Here is an 18621-nt window from a genome sequence, read left to right as displayed (position 1 = left end):
CCTTTCAATATTTGGTGTGGCTAAGGCATCTGAAAGAGCGTCTGAGCTGACGTTCTGTCAGTAGTTTTTGGCCAGTCACAGCCCATTCTCATAGGATGTCCCTCTTCCTCCACAGGACCACGCCTCCAGGGATGAGGCTACAGCGCCTGCTCCCGGGAGGAAGAACAACAGACCATCGCGGTGGTTCCCGGCCCCTGATCCTCGCCTGCCTCACCCTCCATCCGTTCCCCATGCGGGCATGGCTCCTCCTCCAAGCAATCAGAATAACAGACTTTGTTTCTTCCTCAGGCGAGAGGCTCCCACTTCAGGTAAGTGGAAATGCCAACTGAGTGCCCCATATTTTAGGAATGCTTCCTTCCCTTGTCCCCCCTCCCTCATGCGCCAGACTGGTGCTATCATCTGGGATCCAGGCGCTTGCTGATTCCTCCATTTTCTCTGCAGGGAGGGAGTCTTTCCCCAACGTCTACTTCGTGCTGGCGAAATCCCTGGAGGGACGTGGCGAACATCAGGTACTGGGACAGCAGGAAGGGGTCCTTGTGGAACTTCTTTTGGGGGGTCATCAAAAATGGGGCAGTAGTTTTTCATCCGCCCCTGCCCCTTCTCATCAGATGCTTCCTGCTTCCTCCACAGGACCACGTCTCCAGGGATGAGGCTCCAGCGCCTGCTCCCGGGATGAAGAACAACAGACCATCACTGCGGTTCCCGGCCCCTGATCCTCGCCTGCCTCACCCTCCATCCGTTCCCCGTGCGGGCATGGCTCCTTCCCATGGGCATGCCGTGCGGGCATGGCGCAGACAGAGCAGCCAAGATTTCGCCCCATCAAGAACACCTCAAGAGGTATTCTGGAGCCGGGGGAGACTTGGGCTGCTGCCTCTGTGCCAGGCCAGCCGGGACGGATGCCAGACTCCCGTACGGAGGAGTTCAGGGTGGGGCAACTAATAAGATCAGGTAGGAGGAAATGCCCCTTTCCAGGTGTCCCCCCCCCCGCCCCAGACTGGGGCTAGCGGGGCTGGGTGCCAGGCACCTGCTGATGTCTCCGTTTGTTTTGCAGTGAGGGAGAAGTTCAGCCGGGGAACCGCCGCATCCTGGGAGGGACTGGAGCCCAGACGAAGGCCTCTTGTCTCAGAGGTAATGGGACAGGGGGAAGGAGGGGGGCCTTAGGAAACACACAAGAAGGGCCTGCAGGATCAGGCCTAGGGCTCACCTGGTCCAGCCTCCTCTTTTCCCAGGGGCCACCCAGACGCCACTGCGAAAGCAGCAAACAGGATTCGAGGCCAAGAAGCAGTGCTTCAAAGATCCCTTCTTTCTTGCAGGATCTCCTGTCTGCACCGCTGTGGCTGCTGCCCAAGCCTCCCCCAAAATGAACAGGTAAGAGGAAGGGAACCTTTGCATGGGGCAGGGAGAACACCCTACAAGTTGAACGTACCTGTTCATGCTCTGGGTGCATTTCTGAAAAAAGGCACACACTGATAAGGCGGGTTTGGGGACTGGGGACCTTCCTATAGGGGTTGCTCGACTACAGCTCCAATTGTCCTCGACCACTGTCCTTTCCCCCCCTTTTTAAATTAAAAAAACAGCTTGAGGATTCCCCAAAGAGGAATTCCAGAGTGTGGAAGGAAGAGGCATTGGGTGACAGTGCAAAGATGTAGTTTTTGGCTGATCACAGCCCATTCTCATATGATGTCCTGCTTCCTCCACAGGGCCACACCTCCAGGGATGAGGCTCCAGCGCCTGCTCCCGGGATGAAGAACGAGAGACCATCGTGGCGGTTCCCAGCCCCTGACCCTCGCCTGCCTCCCCCTCCGTCTGTTCTCCATGTGGGCATGGCTCCTTCCCGGTCCTACTTGGCGCAGAAGCAGCAGCCAAGGTTTCCACCCATCAAGAATACCTCCAAAGTTATTCCGGAGCCGGGGGAGACTTGGGCTGCTGCCTCTGTGCCAAGCCGGAAGGGACGGATCCCAGACGCCCGTCCAGAGGAGTTCAGGGTGGGGCAGCTAATAAGATCAGGTAGGAAGAAATGCCCCTTCCCAGGTCCCCCCTCCTGCCCCATACAGGGGTTAGCGTGGCTGGGTGCCAGGCGCCTGCTGATGTCTCTGTTTGTTTTGCAGCGAGGAGAAGGTTCAGCCTGGGAGCCGCTGCATCCCGGGAGGGACTGGAGCCCAGACAAAGGCCTCTCACCCCAGAGGTACTGGGACAGGGAGGCAAAGTGTGGAAAGGCTTAGAGTTCAGGTAGGGGGAAATGCCATTTGAGTGCTGGAGTGGGGGGGGGCAGGTCTGTCTCGGCCCAGCCCTTCGTTCCCCTCCTTCCAAGCCAGGGGTCTGGCCATTATGTGCCCAGGCAGGAGCAGCGTTCGTTGGCGGACAGTGGTGACGTGGGCATGGGCAGCATGGCAGGGGTGCTTGTTCTGTCCCCCTCCTTCCCTGGGTCAGCTGGCCAGACACCCTCAGCAGCGCTCAGGTTGTCCCTATGGAAGTTTGGGGGCTGCTCCCCCCGGGGGCCCTATGTCTCCACTGCAGGAGGGCCGTGCCTCCGCTGGCTTGCCTGCCCCTGGGCTGCTGCTGAGGTGCTCAGTTCTACGCAGGAGAAGGAGGGATGTGGCTGGGGGGAGGCAGCAGACTGAGGAAGGGAGGGAGCTGGGAAGGCAGACAGGAGGAGGAGGGAGAGAAAATATTGAGTGGGCTGTGGCCCAGAAGAACATTATTGGGGACGGCCCATGGGACCCCTGTCCTCTAGAGTGGATGCCTATGCCAGATATCTTAAAGAATACAATGTCCTTCTTCCTTCCCACATCTCAGCCATCTTTGACGCAGAAGCACCAGCCAAAGTTTCCTCCCATTAAAACAGCATCTCAACTGATTTCAGAGAGCGAGGAGACTTTGGCTGCTGCGTCTGAGCTAGGCTTGCTGGGATGGAACTGAGATGCCCATACGGAGGCCAAGTGGGGAGAGCTTATAAGATCAGGTAGGAGGAAATGCCCCTTCCCAGGTCCCCCAACCTCCTGCCCCAGAGTGGGGCTAGCGTTGCAGTGAGGGAAAAGTTCAGCCGGGGAACTGCCTCATTCCGGGAGGGACTGGAGCCCAGAAAAAGGCCTCTCACCTCAGAGGTAATGGGACAGGGAGAAGGAGGGGCGCCTTAGGAAACACAGCGCCACGCCTCCAGGGATGAGGCTCCAGCTTCCAGGGTGAAGGGCAAGAGAACATCCCGGCGGTTCCCGGCTGTCATCCCTCGCACCGATTCCCCACTGCCTCTTCTCCGTGCGAGCATGGCTCCTTCCCGACCCTATTTGGCGCAGAAGCAGCAGCCATAGTTTCCCCTAATTAAGACAGCAACTCCTCTATTTCAGAGAGGGAGGAGACTTTGGCTGCTGCTTCTGAGCTAGGCCGGTGGGATAGAGCCGAGACGCCCGTAGGGAGGTCAAGTGGGGAGAGCTTATAAGATCAGGTAAGTGGAAATGCCCCCTTCCCAGGTCCCCCCCCTTCTGCCCCAGACTGGCTGGGAGCTAGGAGCCTGCTGATGTCTCCGTTTTCTTTGCAGGGAGGGAGTCTTTCCGTAACAAACAGTATTAAAAAGAAAAAGAAAAACCTAACAAGCAGTTTCCTTTCCTTCTCTGCCTTCTCTGGCTGCTACTGGGAGCTCTGCTTAAGAAGGCTGGAGCAAGCTGGTTCTCATCAGCACTTCTTCCTTGGAGTCCTTGAAGCTGCAGGTGAAGTCACTCCCCCTTCTCCCCCTTCAGGCTGCTCTTCAGCAGGTGAAGCTGATTTCTGCCCCATGACACTATCCCCCTCCCGAAGGTACTCCTCCACCTGCTGGGTGGGTGCGGCCTTTTGGGGAGCACAATGGTGGAAGTGTTGGACCAACCAGAGGGGAGGGGAAGCATGGACAGGCAAAGCATCTTCCCCTGAGGATTTTCCATGAAGTCCATGAAATTGGCCGTAGACCCCAAATCTATCATCTTCTTCTTTGGCGATCACTCGTAGCCGAGTAAGGTTGTCTTCCATGAATACGGTCTTAACAGTGAGTTCATAATGGACTTTGGAGGCCAATTCTGGATCCACACCTCCTTCCACAATGGGGACATAGATTTCCAGGCGGGAGTTGATCATGGTGAGGGTTTGCTAAACATTCTTCCTCCTAGTTTGTTTCTCCCCTTTGTCCTAAGTTCGAGCATCTTCAAAGTCCATGACACCGTTGATAAAGGCTGTTCTCTAATTGGAGCGTTCGCAGGGCAGCATTTCCCAATTGCTTACACAACATTTCTTTTAGATCTGCCTTGAGAGAGTCTTTAAACTTATTTCGTTGACCACCAGCATTACATTTCTAAGTTGCTTGGGAAGATGATAATCAGGCATAGCCCAGGTCTGTAAAGCTGCTTCCCACGTAACTGGAGGGGGGGGTGTGAGGCATCTGGGCATTAGGAAAACAAGCCAAGCCTGGCTCTGTGGCCCTCCTAAATTGAGGTTATTCTGTTCCTGGGCAGCTGGCAGAGCCCCTCTTCGCTGGGCATGGGACTGCCACATTCCCCGGCCTCCATGGGAGACTCACAGTCCCTCTCTGCGTCTCTGTTCCTTTTTGGCAACCATCAAACGACTCCCATACTGATCCTAAGCTGAATATCTGCCCAGCCCAGCTGACCTCCCCCCTCCAGAACCCACCGCTCTCAACTGACTCTCAACTGCCTCCCCCCAACATTCAAACTCCCTTTCAAAGCCTCCTCCAATCATCACTCTCCCCCAGAATTCCACTCTCTCTCTTCCCCCCTCCCTCCCTGCTTGACATTCCCTTGGGAATCCGAATAGAATTACCTTAGTTATAATATTGTTACAGACTGAGGGGGGAATCCCACTAAACCCTAGAGATTAATAAATGGTAGGATTTGGGATTATTTGGGATGTGAAGGGAGAAATACAAGCTGCAGAGGAATTCCTGGGCTAGCCTATGCAAAAGGACCTGGCCAAGTGAGGGCCTTTAAGAAACAATTGAAGGACAAGGAGAGCCTGACTGGAAATTCAAAATAAGTCCTTCTCCCTTGCCCTGCTGTGTGAACAGAGACTGGGGATTTGAAAGGGGGCCAGGATAATGGTGCCTGGTGAGGAAAACTGAGGCTTTGAGCAAGGGAAGGAGGAGGAGGAGGAGGAGCAGAGTCTGGAATCCAACTTGGGAAGACTGGCTGCCCTGTTTGGGGGACAAGTTCCTCTTGAAAGGACTTTGCTGTAAGATCTGGTCTCCCTCCATGCAAACTGAAGGTGTAAACAGGTGAGTAAACTGTATTTCTTAAAGGTAAGACAGTCTCTGCCATATCTCAGTTCTCCAAAGGTGAGACCCATGGACTCTTGCCATCGCTCAGTAGAGAGAGGGGCGGCACCTTTGGGAACAAAATTTTATAAGCCTGCTCTGACAAGTCATCCTGTTAGAAGCACCTGAGCTTCGCATTCCTGGTTCCTAGGTAATTGGGGGAAGTGTGCTGCAGATTCTCCTCCCTGTTCTAAAAAGCAGGTGTCTTCCCCTAAATGATCCTGGGAATTGTAGTTTGTCTGGGGTTCTGGGAATTGTAGTTCTGTGAGAGGAAAGCCGCAATGCCCAGGATCATTTGGGGGGGGGGTGGACGTCATGGGCTTTAAATGCTCATTGGATGCACTTTTAATCATAGGATCATAGAACTGTAGAGTTGGGAGGGACCCTGAGGGTCATCTAGTCCAACCCCCTGCAATGCAGGAATATCAGCTAAAGCATCCATGGCAGATGGCCATTCAACGTCTGCTCATAAACCTCCAGGGAAGGAGAGTCTACAGGCTCATGAGGGATTTTGTCCCACTGTCAAGCAGCTCTTGCTGTCAGAAAGTTCTTCCTGAAGTTGAGTCGGAACCTCCTTTCTTGTAACTTGAATCCATGGCTTCAGGTGCTGAGGGCCTCTGGAGCAGGAGAAAACAAGCTTCCTTCCTCCTCCCTGTGACGGCCCTTGAGATATTGAGAGATCTGCATGGCATGGCTCTCAAATCCATGTTCTGAAAGAGAGAGAGCAAAATGGTTCTCTCTCCCCTTTCTCCAGCCCAGGCAGAATTGCAAGGGGTCAGTGCATCTGGCTGGTAAGAAGAGGGTCAGAGTTTGGAGTCCAGCCAACACTGATTGTGGGCAGGATCCTGGCATTGTCTGGGGTTGGACTAGATGACCCTTAGGATCCCTTCCAACTCTACCATCAAGCAGGCAATGGAATGGGCAGGGGAGCAACATGCAGAACCAGGGGAGGCACAACAACACACCCCAACAGCGCCCTTTGGCCTGGACCACGGTGGCCTCATCCCAGCACACTTTGACCCTCTGATTTTATTTTTCTTAATTCAGCTGCCTGACAACCCAGCAGCCTGGCCCCTGTGTGGCAGTTGATGTCACAAAGTGCTGATTTGCATGCAAGCCTTATAGTGGCCTGCAAGAGGGATGCCTGTCAGATGATGGTGAGAGACTTACTGAGACAATTGTGCCCATCAGCTATAATGAGAAGGAACTGTGAAGGTAGGAGGAGCTCTGAGGCCCAGAGGAGATGAGTGGAGAGAAATAAATTTGTTGTTGTTGTTGTGGTTGTTGTTGTTATTATTATTATTACCTGTTACAGGTACATGTGTCTTGGCTCCCTAGCTTGACATCTCCACAGATGTTGACAGCTTGGCAGGTCCTCAACTGTAGCCCCCAGGGCCAACACCTGGGACAAGTGGAAGAGGCATGTCTGCATCCAACCTGGGTCAAAATAAGAGAGAGGGGAGCAATATGCTCCTTTTTCTCCAGGAGAGCAGGGAAAGGGACCTCACACAGAGCCCTCTCTGCCAGTTGTCTTTCTAAGGTCTGAGTCCCTGCCTGCCAGCAATGCAGTTCTGCAGACGTAGCTCCTTTTCATGCTGCTGGAGCCCCAAATGGATGGTTTGTGCACAGCCTTCGGTTTTAAGGGAAAGGTGTCTAGCAGGCTTCAGCTCAGGGCAGGAGCCTAGTGATATTTATTTTGTATTCTTTCTTTGCACCATTTCTGTGTGTGACCCTTGATAAGAAGGCTCCTGCCCCAAGGGCCTTACAATCTTTAATATGACATGGGCAGGTAACCATGAAAGGTTGAGGTCCAGGCTGGATCCTGAGTCCTCCTGTGAAACATAAGCCAGGGTCTCTGAGTTTAGACTTTGGGATTCTCGGACATTTCCCATCTGTAACCTCTTCCTCTGTTTTTGCACTACTACAATTAAGATGATGCTATTAGAATTCCAAAGGGGATGTCAAGCAGGGAGGGAGGGGGGAAGAGAGAGGAATTCTGGTGGAGAGAGAAGCTTGGAGGAAGCTTGGAAAGGGAGTTGTTTAAATTGGGGGGGGGAGGCAGTTGAGAGTGTTGAGAGCGGTGGGTTCTAGAAGGGAGCACCTGATGGGGGAACTGAACCTGGGCTGGGCTTAGGATCAATAGTCCAGTCGACATTGCCATGGGCATGTGGTGAAGAGGGGCTCTTTCCTGTCTCCTAGGTCCTAAGCCCAGCAGGCCACAGAGACTGCTGTGGCACCACGAGGAAGAAGGGGAGGCCGCCAGATCTAGCATCTTGGAAGTCGCGGTAAGTTGATTCCATGGGAAATCCATTCCCCACCTGTGCCAGGAGGTTGTGGCCCCAACCTGAGTGAAACAGGGCTGGAGTGTGGTGGAGAGCAGGCCTGTCTCGCCGCAGCCCCTCCTTCTGAGCCAGGGGTCAGGCCATTATGTGCCCAGGCAGGAGCAGCAAGCGTTGGCAGCCAGTGGTGATGTGGGCATGGGCAGCATGGCACGGGTGCTGATGTCTCCGTTTGCTTTGCAGCGAGGGGGAGACACAGCCTGGGAGCCGCCACGTCCCGGGAGGGACTGGAGCCCAGACGGAGGACACTTGGGACAGGGGGAAGGAAGGGGGCCTTAGGAAACGCACAAGAAGGGCCTGTAGGATCAGGCCAAGGGTTCACCTGGTCCAGCCTGCTCTTCTCCCAGAGGCCACCCAGATGTGTGTGGGAAGGCCGCAAGCAGGATTTGAGCGGAAGAGCCCTCTGCCCACCTGGGACTTCCTGCAACGGCTTTTCTGAAGTACTGTTGCCTCCATCAGGACTAGTAGCCTTTGACCACCTGAGAGCCAGTGTCGTGTAGTGGTTGACAGCGGTAGTCTTGTAATCTGGGGAACCGGGTTCGCGTCTCCGCTCCTCCACCTGCAGCTGCTGGGTGACCTTGGGCCAGTCACACTTCCTTGAAGTCTCTCAGCCCCACTCACCTCACAGAGTGTTTGTTGTGGGGGAGGAAGGGAAAGGAGAATGTTAGCCGCTTTGAGACTCCTTAAAGGAAGTGAAAGGCGGGATATCAAATCCAAACTCTTCTTCTCTTCTTAATCCTTCACTTAATTTTCATTAATGTTTACAACCACTGGTCTGTTCAAACTTTCGTCTTCATAGTTCTGGTGAAATATTTTCCCCTGATATTATCCACTTCCTGCAATTCCATTTTCGGTTTCTGCCTTCAGGAGCCATTATGCGCCAGATCCCAGACAGAAAGACACCATTAGCTCAGGGCAGCTCTCCAGAATTCCCCTTCATAGCCTTGTCTCATTTCCCAACATCCTGGTACCTCTGCAAAAACAAAGTAGCTCTAATCGATGATTTTTTCCTTCCTTCCACTGAGGGAACAGCAGCAGAGTTCTTTCAAACCCACTAGTGTATTTCAAGTCATTGCCTTTTGGGAGAGGTTAACCAGGCAAAACTGCAAATACATATATGTCAAGAGAGAATTAAAAAAGGCTCGCCTCCCCCTTGGGCTATACAAGTAATCCATCAATTATTTCAGTGAGTGGGCCAGTCCTTTGTATGGTTGTTTCTGCTCCTCAGCGATCTTTAGTCTCGTTTTCTGCTCTCGGAGATATTTTAACTGTGTCATTGTCCGCCATTAATCCTGGGCAGATATCCAGAACTCTCCTCTTGGACTTCTTCCAGCTGTTAATGAGACGATACCTCCATGCTAAAACGATAGCACCATCAGGAATTCCTTTCATCTTTCCCTTAATGATCATTGCCAGACTCATAGTCAAAATTTCACCAGTCTGTTTCGTAATTAAGATAGCATCCACTTACATTTTCAAGCCGTTGTATTTTGGTCATGATTAAACTCTTTCCCCAGATCAGTTCCTTCTCAGTGGCTGATTAAATTAGCAAGTTATTTTGTCTCTGCTGGTTCAGGGCATGCCTGTTAATTAAGTCCAAATTTTTATCTTAAAAAGCAGGTGTTCTCGGCTCGTGGCGCCGGCTTGGGAGAGTTGCCACAGCCATGCAGTGTACACCCAGCTCCCCCTGCCCCCTCTTCCATCTGGACGGGCAGCAGGTATCGGATGATCTGCAGGTGGAGAGCCCCCCCCAACCCCAGGGGGGTTAGGACGATAATTACTCCCATATTATCCTCTATTACCAGCACAGAAGGGCTCCAGTGTAATTGGCACAGGCGATCGCCATGGCAGACAAACAGGAAGTCCTCTTTTAAAGCCCTGCAGTCAGAGATGCTCTTCTGCTGCACCTCATGGTCATCTGATAGTTCCTGCCGAAAAGCAGCTCTTGTGAGCTCCACAGTGGGATGGGCTTTAAGTCCCTGGGGTGGGTGTGACAGCTGGATGGGCGGCTGAGGGGACGTTCTGTCCCTGGCATTTGGTCTGTGACAGCCCATTCACATGTTCAGGGACTCTCCCCTCAAAGTAGTTCTTAGTGTCGAGTTCTCCCCTGCTTCTTTCTTCCTGGATCTCCTGTCTTCGCTGTTGTGGCTGCTGCTGAAGCCGCCCTTATAAATAGAACAGGTAAGAGGAAGGAAAGATTTGCATAGGGTGTGGAGGACCCCCTACAGGTTGAGCATAAGTGATCATGCTGTTGAGGCAGTTCTGAAAAAAAGGATTACACTAGTAAGATGGGTTTGGGAACTGGAGGCCTTCATATAGGGGTTGCTCGACTACAACTCCCATTGTCCTTGACCAATATCCTTTTTTTCTGCTTTTTAAATAAAAAAGAACAGCTTGAGGATTCCCCAGCGATGCCGTCAATGAGCTCCCTGCTGGCTGGCAGAAGGAAGAGGCATTGGGTGACGGTGGAAACATGAATTCCAGAGCGTTTGGATCTCAACTGAAGGACTGTATTCCAGCTTCTGATTTTTCAGCTGCTGAAGCATTTGAAAGCTGTGATGTGATAAATGGAGGCTTTACAAATGTGAAGAACGAACTTTTGCCTGTTCATCCTTTGGACACACCGGATAATTTTGTTGTTGTTGCTAAATCAAGATAAGATGAATTTTTCTACTCTGAGAAATATTCCGGGGCTGCATGCACCACTGAAGCTGCAGATGGAATTCCAAGCAGTGAAGCTGCTCCAGCGTCTTCCTTTCCTTCCTAGTTCTAACTTGTCCCTGGATATCTGGAAAGGCAAGTGTGACTGCATCGGTTTTGAGGATATTCTGAATGACCCGGCACAGAGTGAAGGAATGGGAGATCCTCATCTTTTGGTTGAACACAAACTTGGTTTATTATAATGCACACATACTCCATCCTTCTGTTCATGGAAATTTTTCTTACCTGTGTCCCTGTAGGTTCAAGTAAACCATATTAAACGGTAGTCGTACAGTGCTTGTTTTGATACACACAGTCTCTCACCTACCTCAGTAAAAAAGGCACATTAGATGCTTAGATATATTACTTTTGTTCTGTGTTTACTGTCAGTACAAATGTCTTGTAATTGGGTATTTTTTAAAAAAATATATATCGGGAAATACGTCTCTATTCAGGGCAATTACTGTTTCATGTCTGCAACTGTGGAACTGTAGATATTAAAAAGTCTATAGAAAAAGGACATTTTAGATTGAATGATCTTGTTCTTTGCCATATATGACCCAAGTATTTGCTGTCTGATCTTTCTTTCTTTGTGCTTGATGACTTGACATGCCATCTTTTAAAAACAGTGAATAAAATTTTCTATAAATGCAAACACACACACACAAAAACCTGAGCTCCCCGCTGGGGCAACGCAAGCTCTGAAGAGTTCGAGCTGTTGCACTTTGGGAAATGAGCCCTGCCACTAGTGGGAGAGATCAGCTCATCAGTGCACAGCCTCTAAGACTCTCACCAGAGCAAGAATACTTCCCAAATTAAATCAAAATAAGGAGAGAGAATTCAAAGAATTAGTGGAACAATTCTGGAAAAGTGTCTGGGGTTGAAATAAGGGAGTCCACTCCAGACCACATGGGGAAAATCGAACTGAAAATAAATGGGTACAACTAAACCTTCAGTCTCCGAGTATGTGGGCATAGAAGGGATCACAGAATTGTAGAGCTGGAAGGGATCACAAGGATCATCTAGTCCAACCCCCTGCAGTGCAGGAATCTTTTTGCCCAACATGGGGCTTGAACCCACAACCATGAGATTAAGAGTCTCATGCTCTACTGACGGAGCTATCCAGGATGATTGTTCTGTAATGGAGCTCCGCACATAGAATCATAGAATCCTAGAGTTGGAAGAGACCACAAGGGCCATCGAGTCCAACCCCCTGCCAAGCAGGAAACACCATCAGAGCACTCCTGACATATGGTCGTCAAGCCTCTGCATAAAGACCTCCGAAGAAGGAGACTCCCCCACACTCCTTGGCAGCAAATTCCACTGTCGAACAGCTCTCACTGTCAGGAAGTTCCTCCTAATGTTTAGGTGGAATCTTCTTTCTTGTAGTTTTTTTTTTTTATAATAATTTTTATTAATTTTCCAATTTTTAACACAAAACAACAACAACACTCAAACATCAACAAATACAAACACATACAAAGATATCATTTCTTAACCTCATTTTCATACGCCTCGTTTCTCGGACTTCCCCATACCTCACCCTTTTTGCATCCTTGTTTTTTACAGTTTTTCAACAACCCTTTTTGCCAATTAAGTTTAAACTCATTGTCATTCTGAATTTTACCTTAAATCATCAAACAATTTTAGCTGCAATTCTGCATCTTCCTTCCCCTTGACATTTTATCACTCCTCTATTTTACAACAGTTCTTAAGATATACTTTAAACTTCTTCCAATCTTCCTCCACTGTCTCTTTCTCTTGGTCGCGGATTCTGCCGGTCATTTCTGCCAGTCCCATAAAGTCGATCACTTTCGTCTGCCATTCTTCCAGTGTGGGTAGTTCTTGTGTCTTCCAATACTTTGCCAGAAGAATCCTTGCTGCTGTAGTGGCGTACATAAAAAAAGTCTTATCCCTCCTTAACACCAATTGGTCGACCATGCCCAGGAGAAATGCCTCCGGTTTCTTGTGAAAAGTACATTTAAGTACCTTCTTAATTTCATTATAAATCATTTCCCAGAAGGCCTTAATCCTTGGGCAGGTCCACCAAAGGTGAAAGAAGGTACCTTCGGCTTCATTACATTTCCAACATTTATTATTGGGCAAGTGATAAATCTTCGCAAGCTTGACTGGGGTCATGTACCACCTATAAATCATTTTCATAATATTTTCTTTTAAGGCATTACATGCCGTGAATTTAGTACCGGTGGTCCATAACTGTTCCCAGTCAGCAAACATAATGTCATGACCTATGTCCTGTGCCCATTTAATCATAGCTGGCTTAACAGTTTCATCTATTGTATTCCACTTCAGCAACAGGTTATACATTCTTGATAAATTCTTAGTATTGGGTTCTAACAATTCTGTTTCTAGTTTCGATTTCTCCACCTGGAAACAAATTTTCCTGTCTTGTTTAAAAGTCTCCATTATTTGATAATAATGGAGCCAATCTCGTACTTTAGACTTTATTTTCTCGTAACTCTGTAGTTTAAATTTACCACTTTCTTGTTCTAAAATTTCAAAATATTTTGGCCATTTAGATTCCATGTTAAGTTTCTTCACCTCCTTGGCTTCCATAGGTGATAACCACCTAGGGGTTTTATTTTCCAGCAAGTCCTTGTATCGAATCCAAACATTATATAATGCTTTCCTAACAATATGGTTTTTGAATCCCTTATGAGTTTTAACCTTGTCGTACCATATATATGCGTGCCAACCAAACATGTTATCAAATCCTTCCAGATCCAGAATGTCTGCATTCTCAAGAAGTAGCCAATCTTTCAACCAGCAAAAAGCTGCTGATTCATAATACAATCTTAAGTCCGGCAGGGCAAACCCCCCTCTTTCTTTTGCATCAGTAAGTAGCTTAAATTTTATTCTGGGCTTTTTGCCCTGCCAGACAAATTTAGATATATCTTTCTGCCACCTCTTGAAGCAATCTAGTTTATCCACAATTTGTAATGTCTGAAACAAAAATAACATTCTAGGCAATACATTCATTTTGATCACTGCAATTCGGCCTAACAAGGAAAGCTTCAAATTCGACCATATCTCTAAATCTTTCTTAACCTCTGTCCAACATTTATCATAATTATCTTTAAATAAGTTCACATTTTTAGATGTCATGTTAATCCCCAAATATTTTACTTTCTTTGCCACCATTAGCCCAGTTTCATTTTGAAATTTCTCTCTTTCAACATTTGTTAAATTTTTTTCCAAAACTTTAGTTTTTTTGTTTATTCAGCTTAAATCCTGCCACCTGACCAAAGATTTGGATCAACTCTAAAACTCTTTTTGTAGGAAAAACTCTGGTTTCTCTTCAGATCGTATAAATCTTTCGCCTTTTACTTCTTTCTTGTAGTTTGGAACCATTGCTCCGTGTCCGCTTCTCTGGAGCAGCAGAAAACAACCTTTCTCCCTCCTCTATGTGACATCCTTTTATATATTTGAACATGGCTATCATATCACCCCTTAACCTCCTCTTCTCCAGGCTAAACATGCCCAGCTCCCTTAGCCGTTCCTCATAAGGCATCGTTTCCAGGCCTTTGACCATTTTGGCTGCCCTCCTCTGGACACATTCCAGTTTGTCAGTGTCCTTCTTGAACTGTGGTGCCCAGAACTGGACACAATACTCCAGGTGAGGTCTGACCAGAGCAGAATACAGTGGCACTATTACTTCCCTTGATCTAGATGTTATACTCCTATAGATGCAGCCCAGAATTGCATTGGCTTTTTTAGCTGCCGCGTCACACTGTTGGCTCATGTCAAGTTTGTGGTCAACCAAGAATCCTAGATCCTTTTCACATGTACTGCTCTCAAGCCAGGTGTCACCCAACTTGTATTTGTGCCTCTCATTTTTTTTGCCCAAGTGCAATACTTTACATTTCTCCCTGTTAAAATTCATCTTGTTTGTTTTGGCCCAGTTCTCTAATCTGTCAAGGTCGTTTTGAAGTGTGATCCTTTTCCTCTGGGATGTTAGCCACCCCTCCCAGTTTGGTGTCATCTGCAAATTTGATCAGGATGCCCTTGAGTCCATCAAAAAGTGTATTTTGCTGCCACCACGTGGCCAGAGCTGGTCTCAGTTATCGCGTCCCTTGAATTCAGCTTTCCGAATTGAATTTTCCCTTGAATTCACCCTGATCCAAAATGCTATGCTACTCACCTTGGTGATATTCTGAAAGCAGCTCCGTGTCCAGCTTGGACACGGATATAATGTGACATAATAACGCATCAGGTCATGAGTGTTCAGTTGGCGTACTTATAATCCAGGTATTGATTCAATGGACCACATTCTCATAGGTTGCCCTTTACACAGCAGACCTCACCAACTGATGCTGAGCAAAACGTTGGACTTCCAGCCTAGAACTCCGAGAAGAAGTCAAATGAGGTTTCTCCTGGCAGATCGGGACAAAGATATCACTGCTTTAGTAGCCTCCTTTTTAGCCACAATCTTACCTGAAAGGTCCATCTTTTCAGGGAACAGACGGGGAGAAGCAGAATATCTAAGTGCACACGATCACAGTGTGACCTTATGACCCTCAACAGCTTCACCCCTGTCCTTTGAATTATCCCAGTGACTTGAAATGTTTTATACTGTGATGCCAAGAAAGGTATTTGATTTGATTAATCCAGGTATCCTCTTCAAAAATAATGCATTATCCAGACTTGTGAGGCAACCCAACGGGTCCCAAGCACAACTTCCACAACTGCTTGAGGTCCCTCTTTCTTCCGAATCCTTGATCTCTCTTCCCCTGCCTACTCTCCTGACTTGGCTTCTAGCTGTTGATGTTACCTGGATGTCAAGACGGATGAATGACGCAGCGAGAAAACAACTAAAAAGGAGGCGCAGAATGCCAGCTGGAGGAGATACTGGTTTCTGCCATGGCTGCACTTCACCCACTGCAAATAAGGACCCTGTGTATTTCTGCATTTTTATGTTCTGTCTGTTGTACACAGCCCAGAAAGCTTTCCTTTCAATTGCTCTGTTAGCACAGGGAGAACACAGGTAATTGCAGGGATAACGCAGGTTCACCTGACCTGCTAGAGCTACAGCATGCAATTGAGAAATTGCAATTGATGCATTGTTTTTAATATTTGGTTGGAAGCCGCCCAGAGTGGCTGGGGAAACCCAGCTAGATGGGCAGGGTATTAATAATAATAATGATAATTCAGCAACTGTGGTATTAGATTATACAGGGTCATTTGTGGATAATGCCCATTTCTGAGTAACGCCAGCAGTTCTGCATGTACTTGCCAATGTTGAGAGTTCATTGTTTTCAAAATCTGCCAAAAGTGAAATCCCAAGACTATGAAGAGTTCTTCAATGAGGGAAGAACAGAATAAAAGACAAGGGTTTGAGGCAAATGCAGCATGTTGCACTCTCGGATGTTTTTGAAACACCACCATTGTGGCAGGCACATTAGGATTTTAAATCAACACGCCTTGTCATTGTGTGTGTCTGTGTAGAATTGTGTTCATGTTGCAACTGATGTACAAAACAACAAAAACTACAGAAGGTATAAAGGTAAAGGTAAAGGGAGTCAGTCGTGGCTGACTCTGGGGTTGCGGCGCTCATCTCGCTTTATTGGCCAAGGGAGCTGGCATACAGCTTCCGGGTCATGTGGCCAGCATGACTAAGCCCCTTCTGGCAAACCAGAGCAGCGCACAGAAACACCATTTACCTTCCCACCAGAGCAGTACCTATTTATCTACTTGCACTTTGACGTGCTTTCAAACTGCTCGGTTGGCAGGAGCAGGGACCGAGCAACGGGAGCTCACCCTGTCGTAGGGATTTAACCCACAGCACCACCCGCGTCCCAACAGAAGATATAATAGGGTACAAAATCCAGCTTCCTGCTAATCTTACCTTTTTAAAAAAATAAAGATAAATAATAGGCAGATTTCTAGTCCTTGTGGTCTTTGAAAACTTGAAACTGTGTGGACAATGCCTGATAAAGTCTCAGACACCAGACAGGTTGCTGAATAAGAGTTTTGGGGGTTGTGGGTGGGACTTTCACATCCTTGGAATGCCCAGATGGAACAAACATACAATGCATCTCAACAGAATCAGAATGTTCTGGAAAAGGAGGAGTTATGCAGATGGCCTCAGTTTGATCCCCAACCATATTTTCTGGGCACTTAAAATGGCGTTAAATGTTTTTACCCAGTCACTGGTAGGGCTGCACTTGAAAGAAACTCAGAGATTGTTTGGTGTGGAGAGTGCTTAGAGAGCACAACCAGGGCAGGGTACAAATAACTATTATTATTATTATTATTATTATTATTATTATTATTATTATTATTAGCCTACACTAACAAGCAATTGCTCTGGAAGGCCTCAGAGCAGCAGTATTTCCACAAACACAAATGGCTTTAGCCCATGGGTAGGAAAACTAAGGCCCAGGGGCTGGATCCGGCCCAATCACCTTCTAAATCCGGTCCACGGATGATCTGGGAATCAATGTGTTTTGACATGAGTAGAATGTGTCCTTTTATTTAAAATGCATCTCTGGGTTATTTGTGGGGCATAGGAATTCATTCATATATTTTTTTTTCAAAATATAGTCTGAGGGACAGGACACCGGCCCCTGCTGATAAAGTTTGCTGACCCCTGCTAGCCATTGAGGTCCAGAATCCAGGCACGTTTTCCTTGGAAGGAAACTCCATGGAACTGTTGGTATTTATTTCTAAGTAGAAGACAAGCCTCCAGATTAGGACTGGAGACCACCCTTTCCCTCCAGATGTTGCCCAAATTGGTTGTTTCTATTCTATTCTATTCTATTCTATTCTATTCTATTCTATTCTATTCTATTCTATTCTATTCTATTCCACATTGAACTCCCTAAAACAATTCTCATCTTAAGTCTGCATTATACCTCCTACATCAATTTTGAGCTTTTCCATCATGCCCACTTTCCCTCCCCACTGCACCCCAGCCTCTTACTCTGCTTCCCCGTTCACTCAGAGAAACATTCCTGGGTCTTCCCAAGTCTTATTCACCACGCTGTGACATTGTAGGTGGTGCTGATAAAGATATCCCTGAATGTCAGCTTGCTTTCTTTCCCACATATGGACCAGGGCTCCTGCCCACCCATTCCTGCATCCACACAGCTGCAAGGACATCCAGGAATCAGCATCCCAGAAGCTGGCCGCTTCTTCTTGCACTGCTTCTCAATCAGCATCCCTCTCTTTACACACGAGGTGTCCACCGCAGCGGGCAAGGGCAGCCCTTCCCTGGGCACGCAGCAGCAAGACATCTTAGCCAGAAGGGGAAAAGCAGCGGAAAGTTGGGTGGTAATAATAATAATAATAATAATAATAATAATAATAATAATAATTTTTTAAGGTGCTGGAATGGAGTTGCAGAGAATTCCGGCTGAAGAAAAGCACTGCTGCTCCCTGCAATCATCCTGTTAGAAGAAGCACTTCAGCTTCCCATTCCTGGTTCCAAGGAAATGGGTGTGAGGAAGCTGCAGGTTCCTGATTCGTGTTCTAAACAGCAGGTGTCTCTCTCTCCCCCCCCCCCCATGATCCTGGGAACTGTAGTTTGTTAGGGGCTCTGGGAACAGCTCCCATTAGCAGAGATCCGTGGAGTCCTAGGAACTCAGTCATGAGGAGGAACCAGGAAGGTCGGAGGAGCTCAGATGCCTGGTTCTTGAGTTGGGGAGGGACCCTGTGCCTTGGGAATGGAGAACCGTTGGGTGTTGAGGGTCCCAGGATTGTGCCTTGCCTTCAAGGGGGACGCAAGGGGGAGATGGGGTTTGGTCCTGATGAAGCTCTAACAGAAGACCATTTACTGGAGGACAGGAAGGGATTCCCCTCAGATCAGATTGGCTCAGGCATATCTGAGAGGAGCCAGCAGATGTAGCAACAGCTAGACTGGGGACTGGGAGGAGCTGGTGGGACCACAGAACACACGTCCTAAAGGGTCTACGGTGGCTCTAAGTATGTTTGCAAGCACCATTCACAGTGTGGGTCCTTTATACCTGAAGAAGGGTTGCCACCTGGTTCTTTAAAAACAGAGTTTTAAAGTTCCATCCTTGACAAACTTAAAAGGATAGGAATCAGGCTGCAAAACCTTCTTTTGAGCAAGTCCAGCCATGAAGCTAGCTGCCTCCCCTCCCTTTTCCCCACTTAAGAAAGAATCAGGCATCAACATGGGAACTTTAAAAATAAGCTTTATTTACTTTATAATCATGCAGTGGTACAAAGCAGTAGTGGCATCAAAAACTGTGCAGGCAAAATAGTGTTATACATTTGCCGGAGACCTCCCCCAAACCCAAGAAATAC

General features: G+C 48.2%; 1 protein-coding gene and 1 long non-coding RNA gene across 3 annotated transcripts; one reads left to right on the top strand and one right to left on the bottom strand.

The window, feature by feature from the left end:
- The first annotated feature begins 299 nt into the window (after positions 1–299).
- On the top strand, positions 300–10116 carry LOC309327210 (uncharacterized protein). Its single transcript, XM_081836381.1, has 5 exons — positions 300–509; positions 1701–2007; positions 2109–2185; positions 7493–7578; positions 10026–10116. The coding sequence occupies exons 1-5, from the start codon at positions 348–350 to the stop codon at positions 10054–10056; spliced, it is 663 nt and encodes a 220-aa protein (XP_081692507.1). The 5' UTR covers positions 300–347; the 3' UTR covers positions 10057–10116.
- Positions 8371–16410, bottom strand: LOC309327229. Of its 2 annotated transcripts, none has more exons than XR_014150453.1 (3): positions 16199–16410; positions 14495–14726; positions 8371–9215 (listed from the first exon to the last, which is right to left on the bottom strand). It is a non-coding gene; the product is annotated as an uncharacterized lncRNA (long non-coding RNA). The 2 variants fall into 2 exon arrangements; XR_014150454.1 differs by lacking the exon at positions 16199–16410 and having other exon boundaries at positions 8371–8735; positions 9104–9215; positions 14495–14772.
- Positions 16411–18621: the final 2211 nt, after the last annotated feature.

This window comes from Podarcis erhardii (genome assembly GCF_964252035.2).
Source record: "Podarcis erhardii genome assembly, chromosome: 13".
NCBI lineage: Eukaryota > Metazoa > Chordata > Lepidosauria > Squamata > Lacertidae > Podarcis > Podarcis erhardii.
Note: the sequence above shows the minus strand (reverse complement) of the source record. Positions and strands in the feature narration are given on the sequence as shown.

What these genes read in the sequence shown, in the direction of transcription:
- LOC309327210 (XM_081836381.1), top strand. Translation starts at nt 348, where the DNA reads ATGCTTCCTTCCCTTGTCCCCCCTCCCTCATGCGCCAGACTGGTGCTA. An exon ending in GGGGCAGCTAATAAGATCAG is followed by an intron (nt 2,008 to 2,108) that starts GTAGGAAGAAAT and finishes TTTGTTTTGCAG; the next exon opens with CGAGGAGAAGGTTCAGCCTG. An exon ending in AAAGGCCTCTCACCCCAGAG is followed by an intron (nt 2,186 to 7,492) that starts GTACTGGGACAG and finishes CCTGTCTCCTAG; the next exon opens with GTCCTAAGCCCAGCAGGCCA.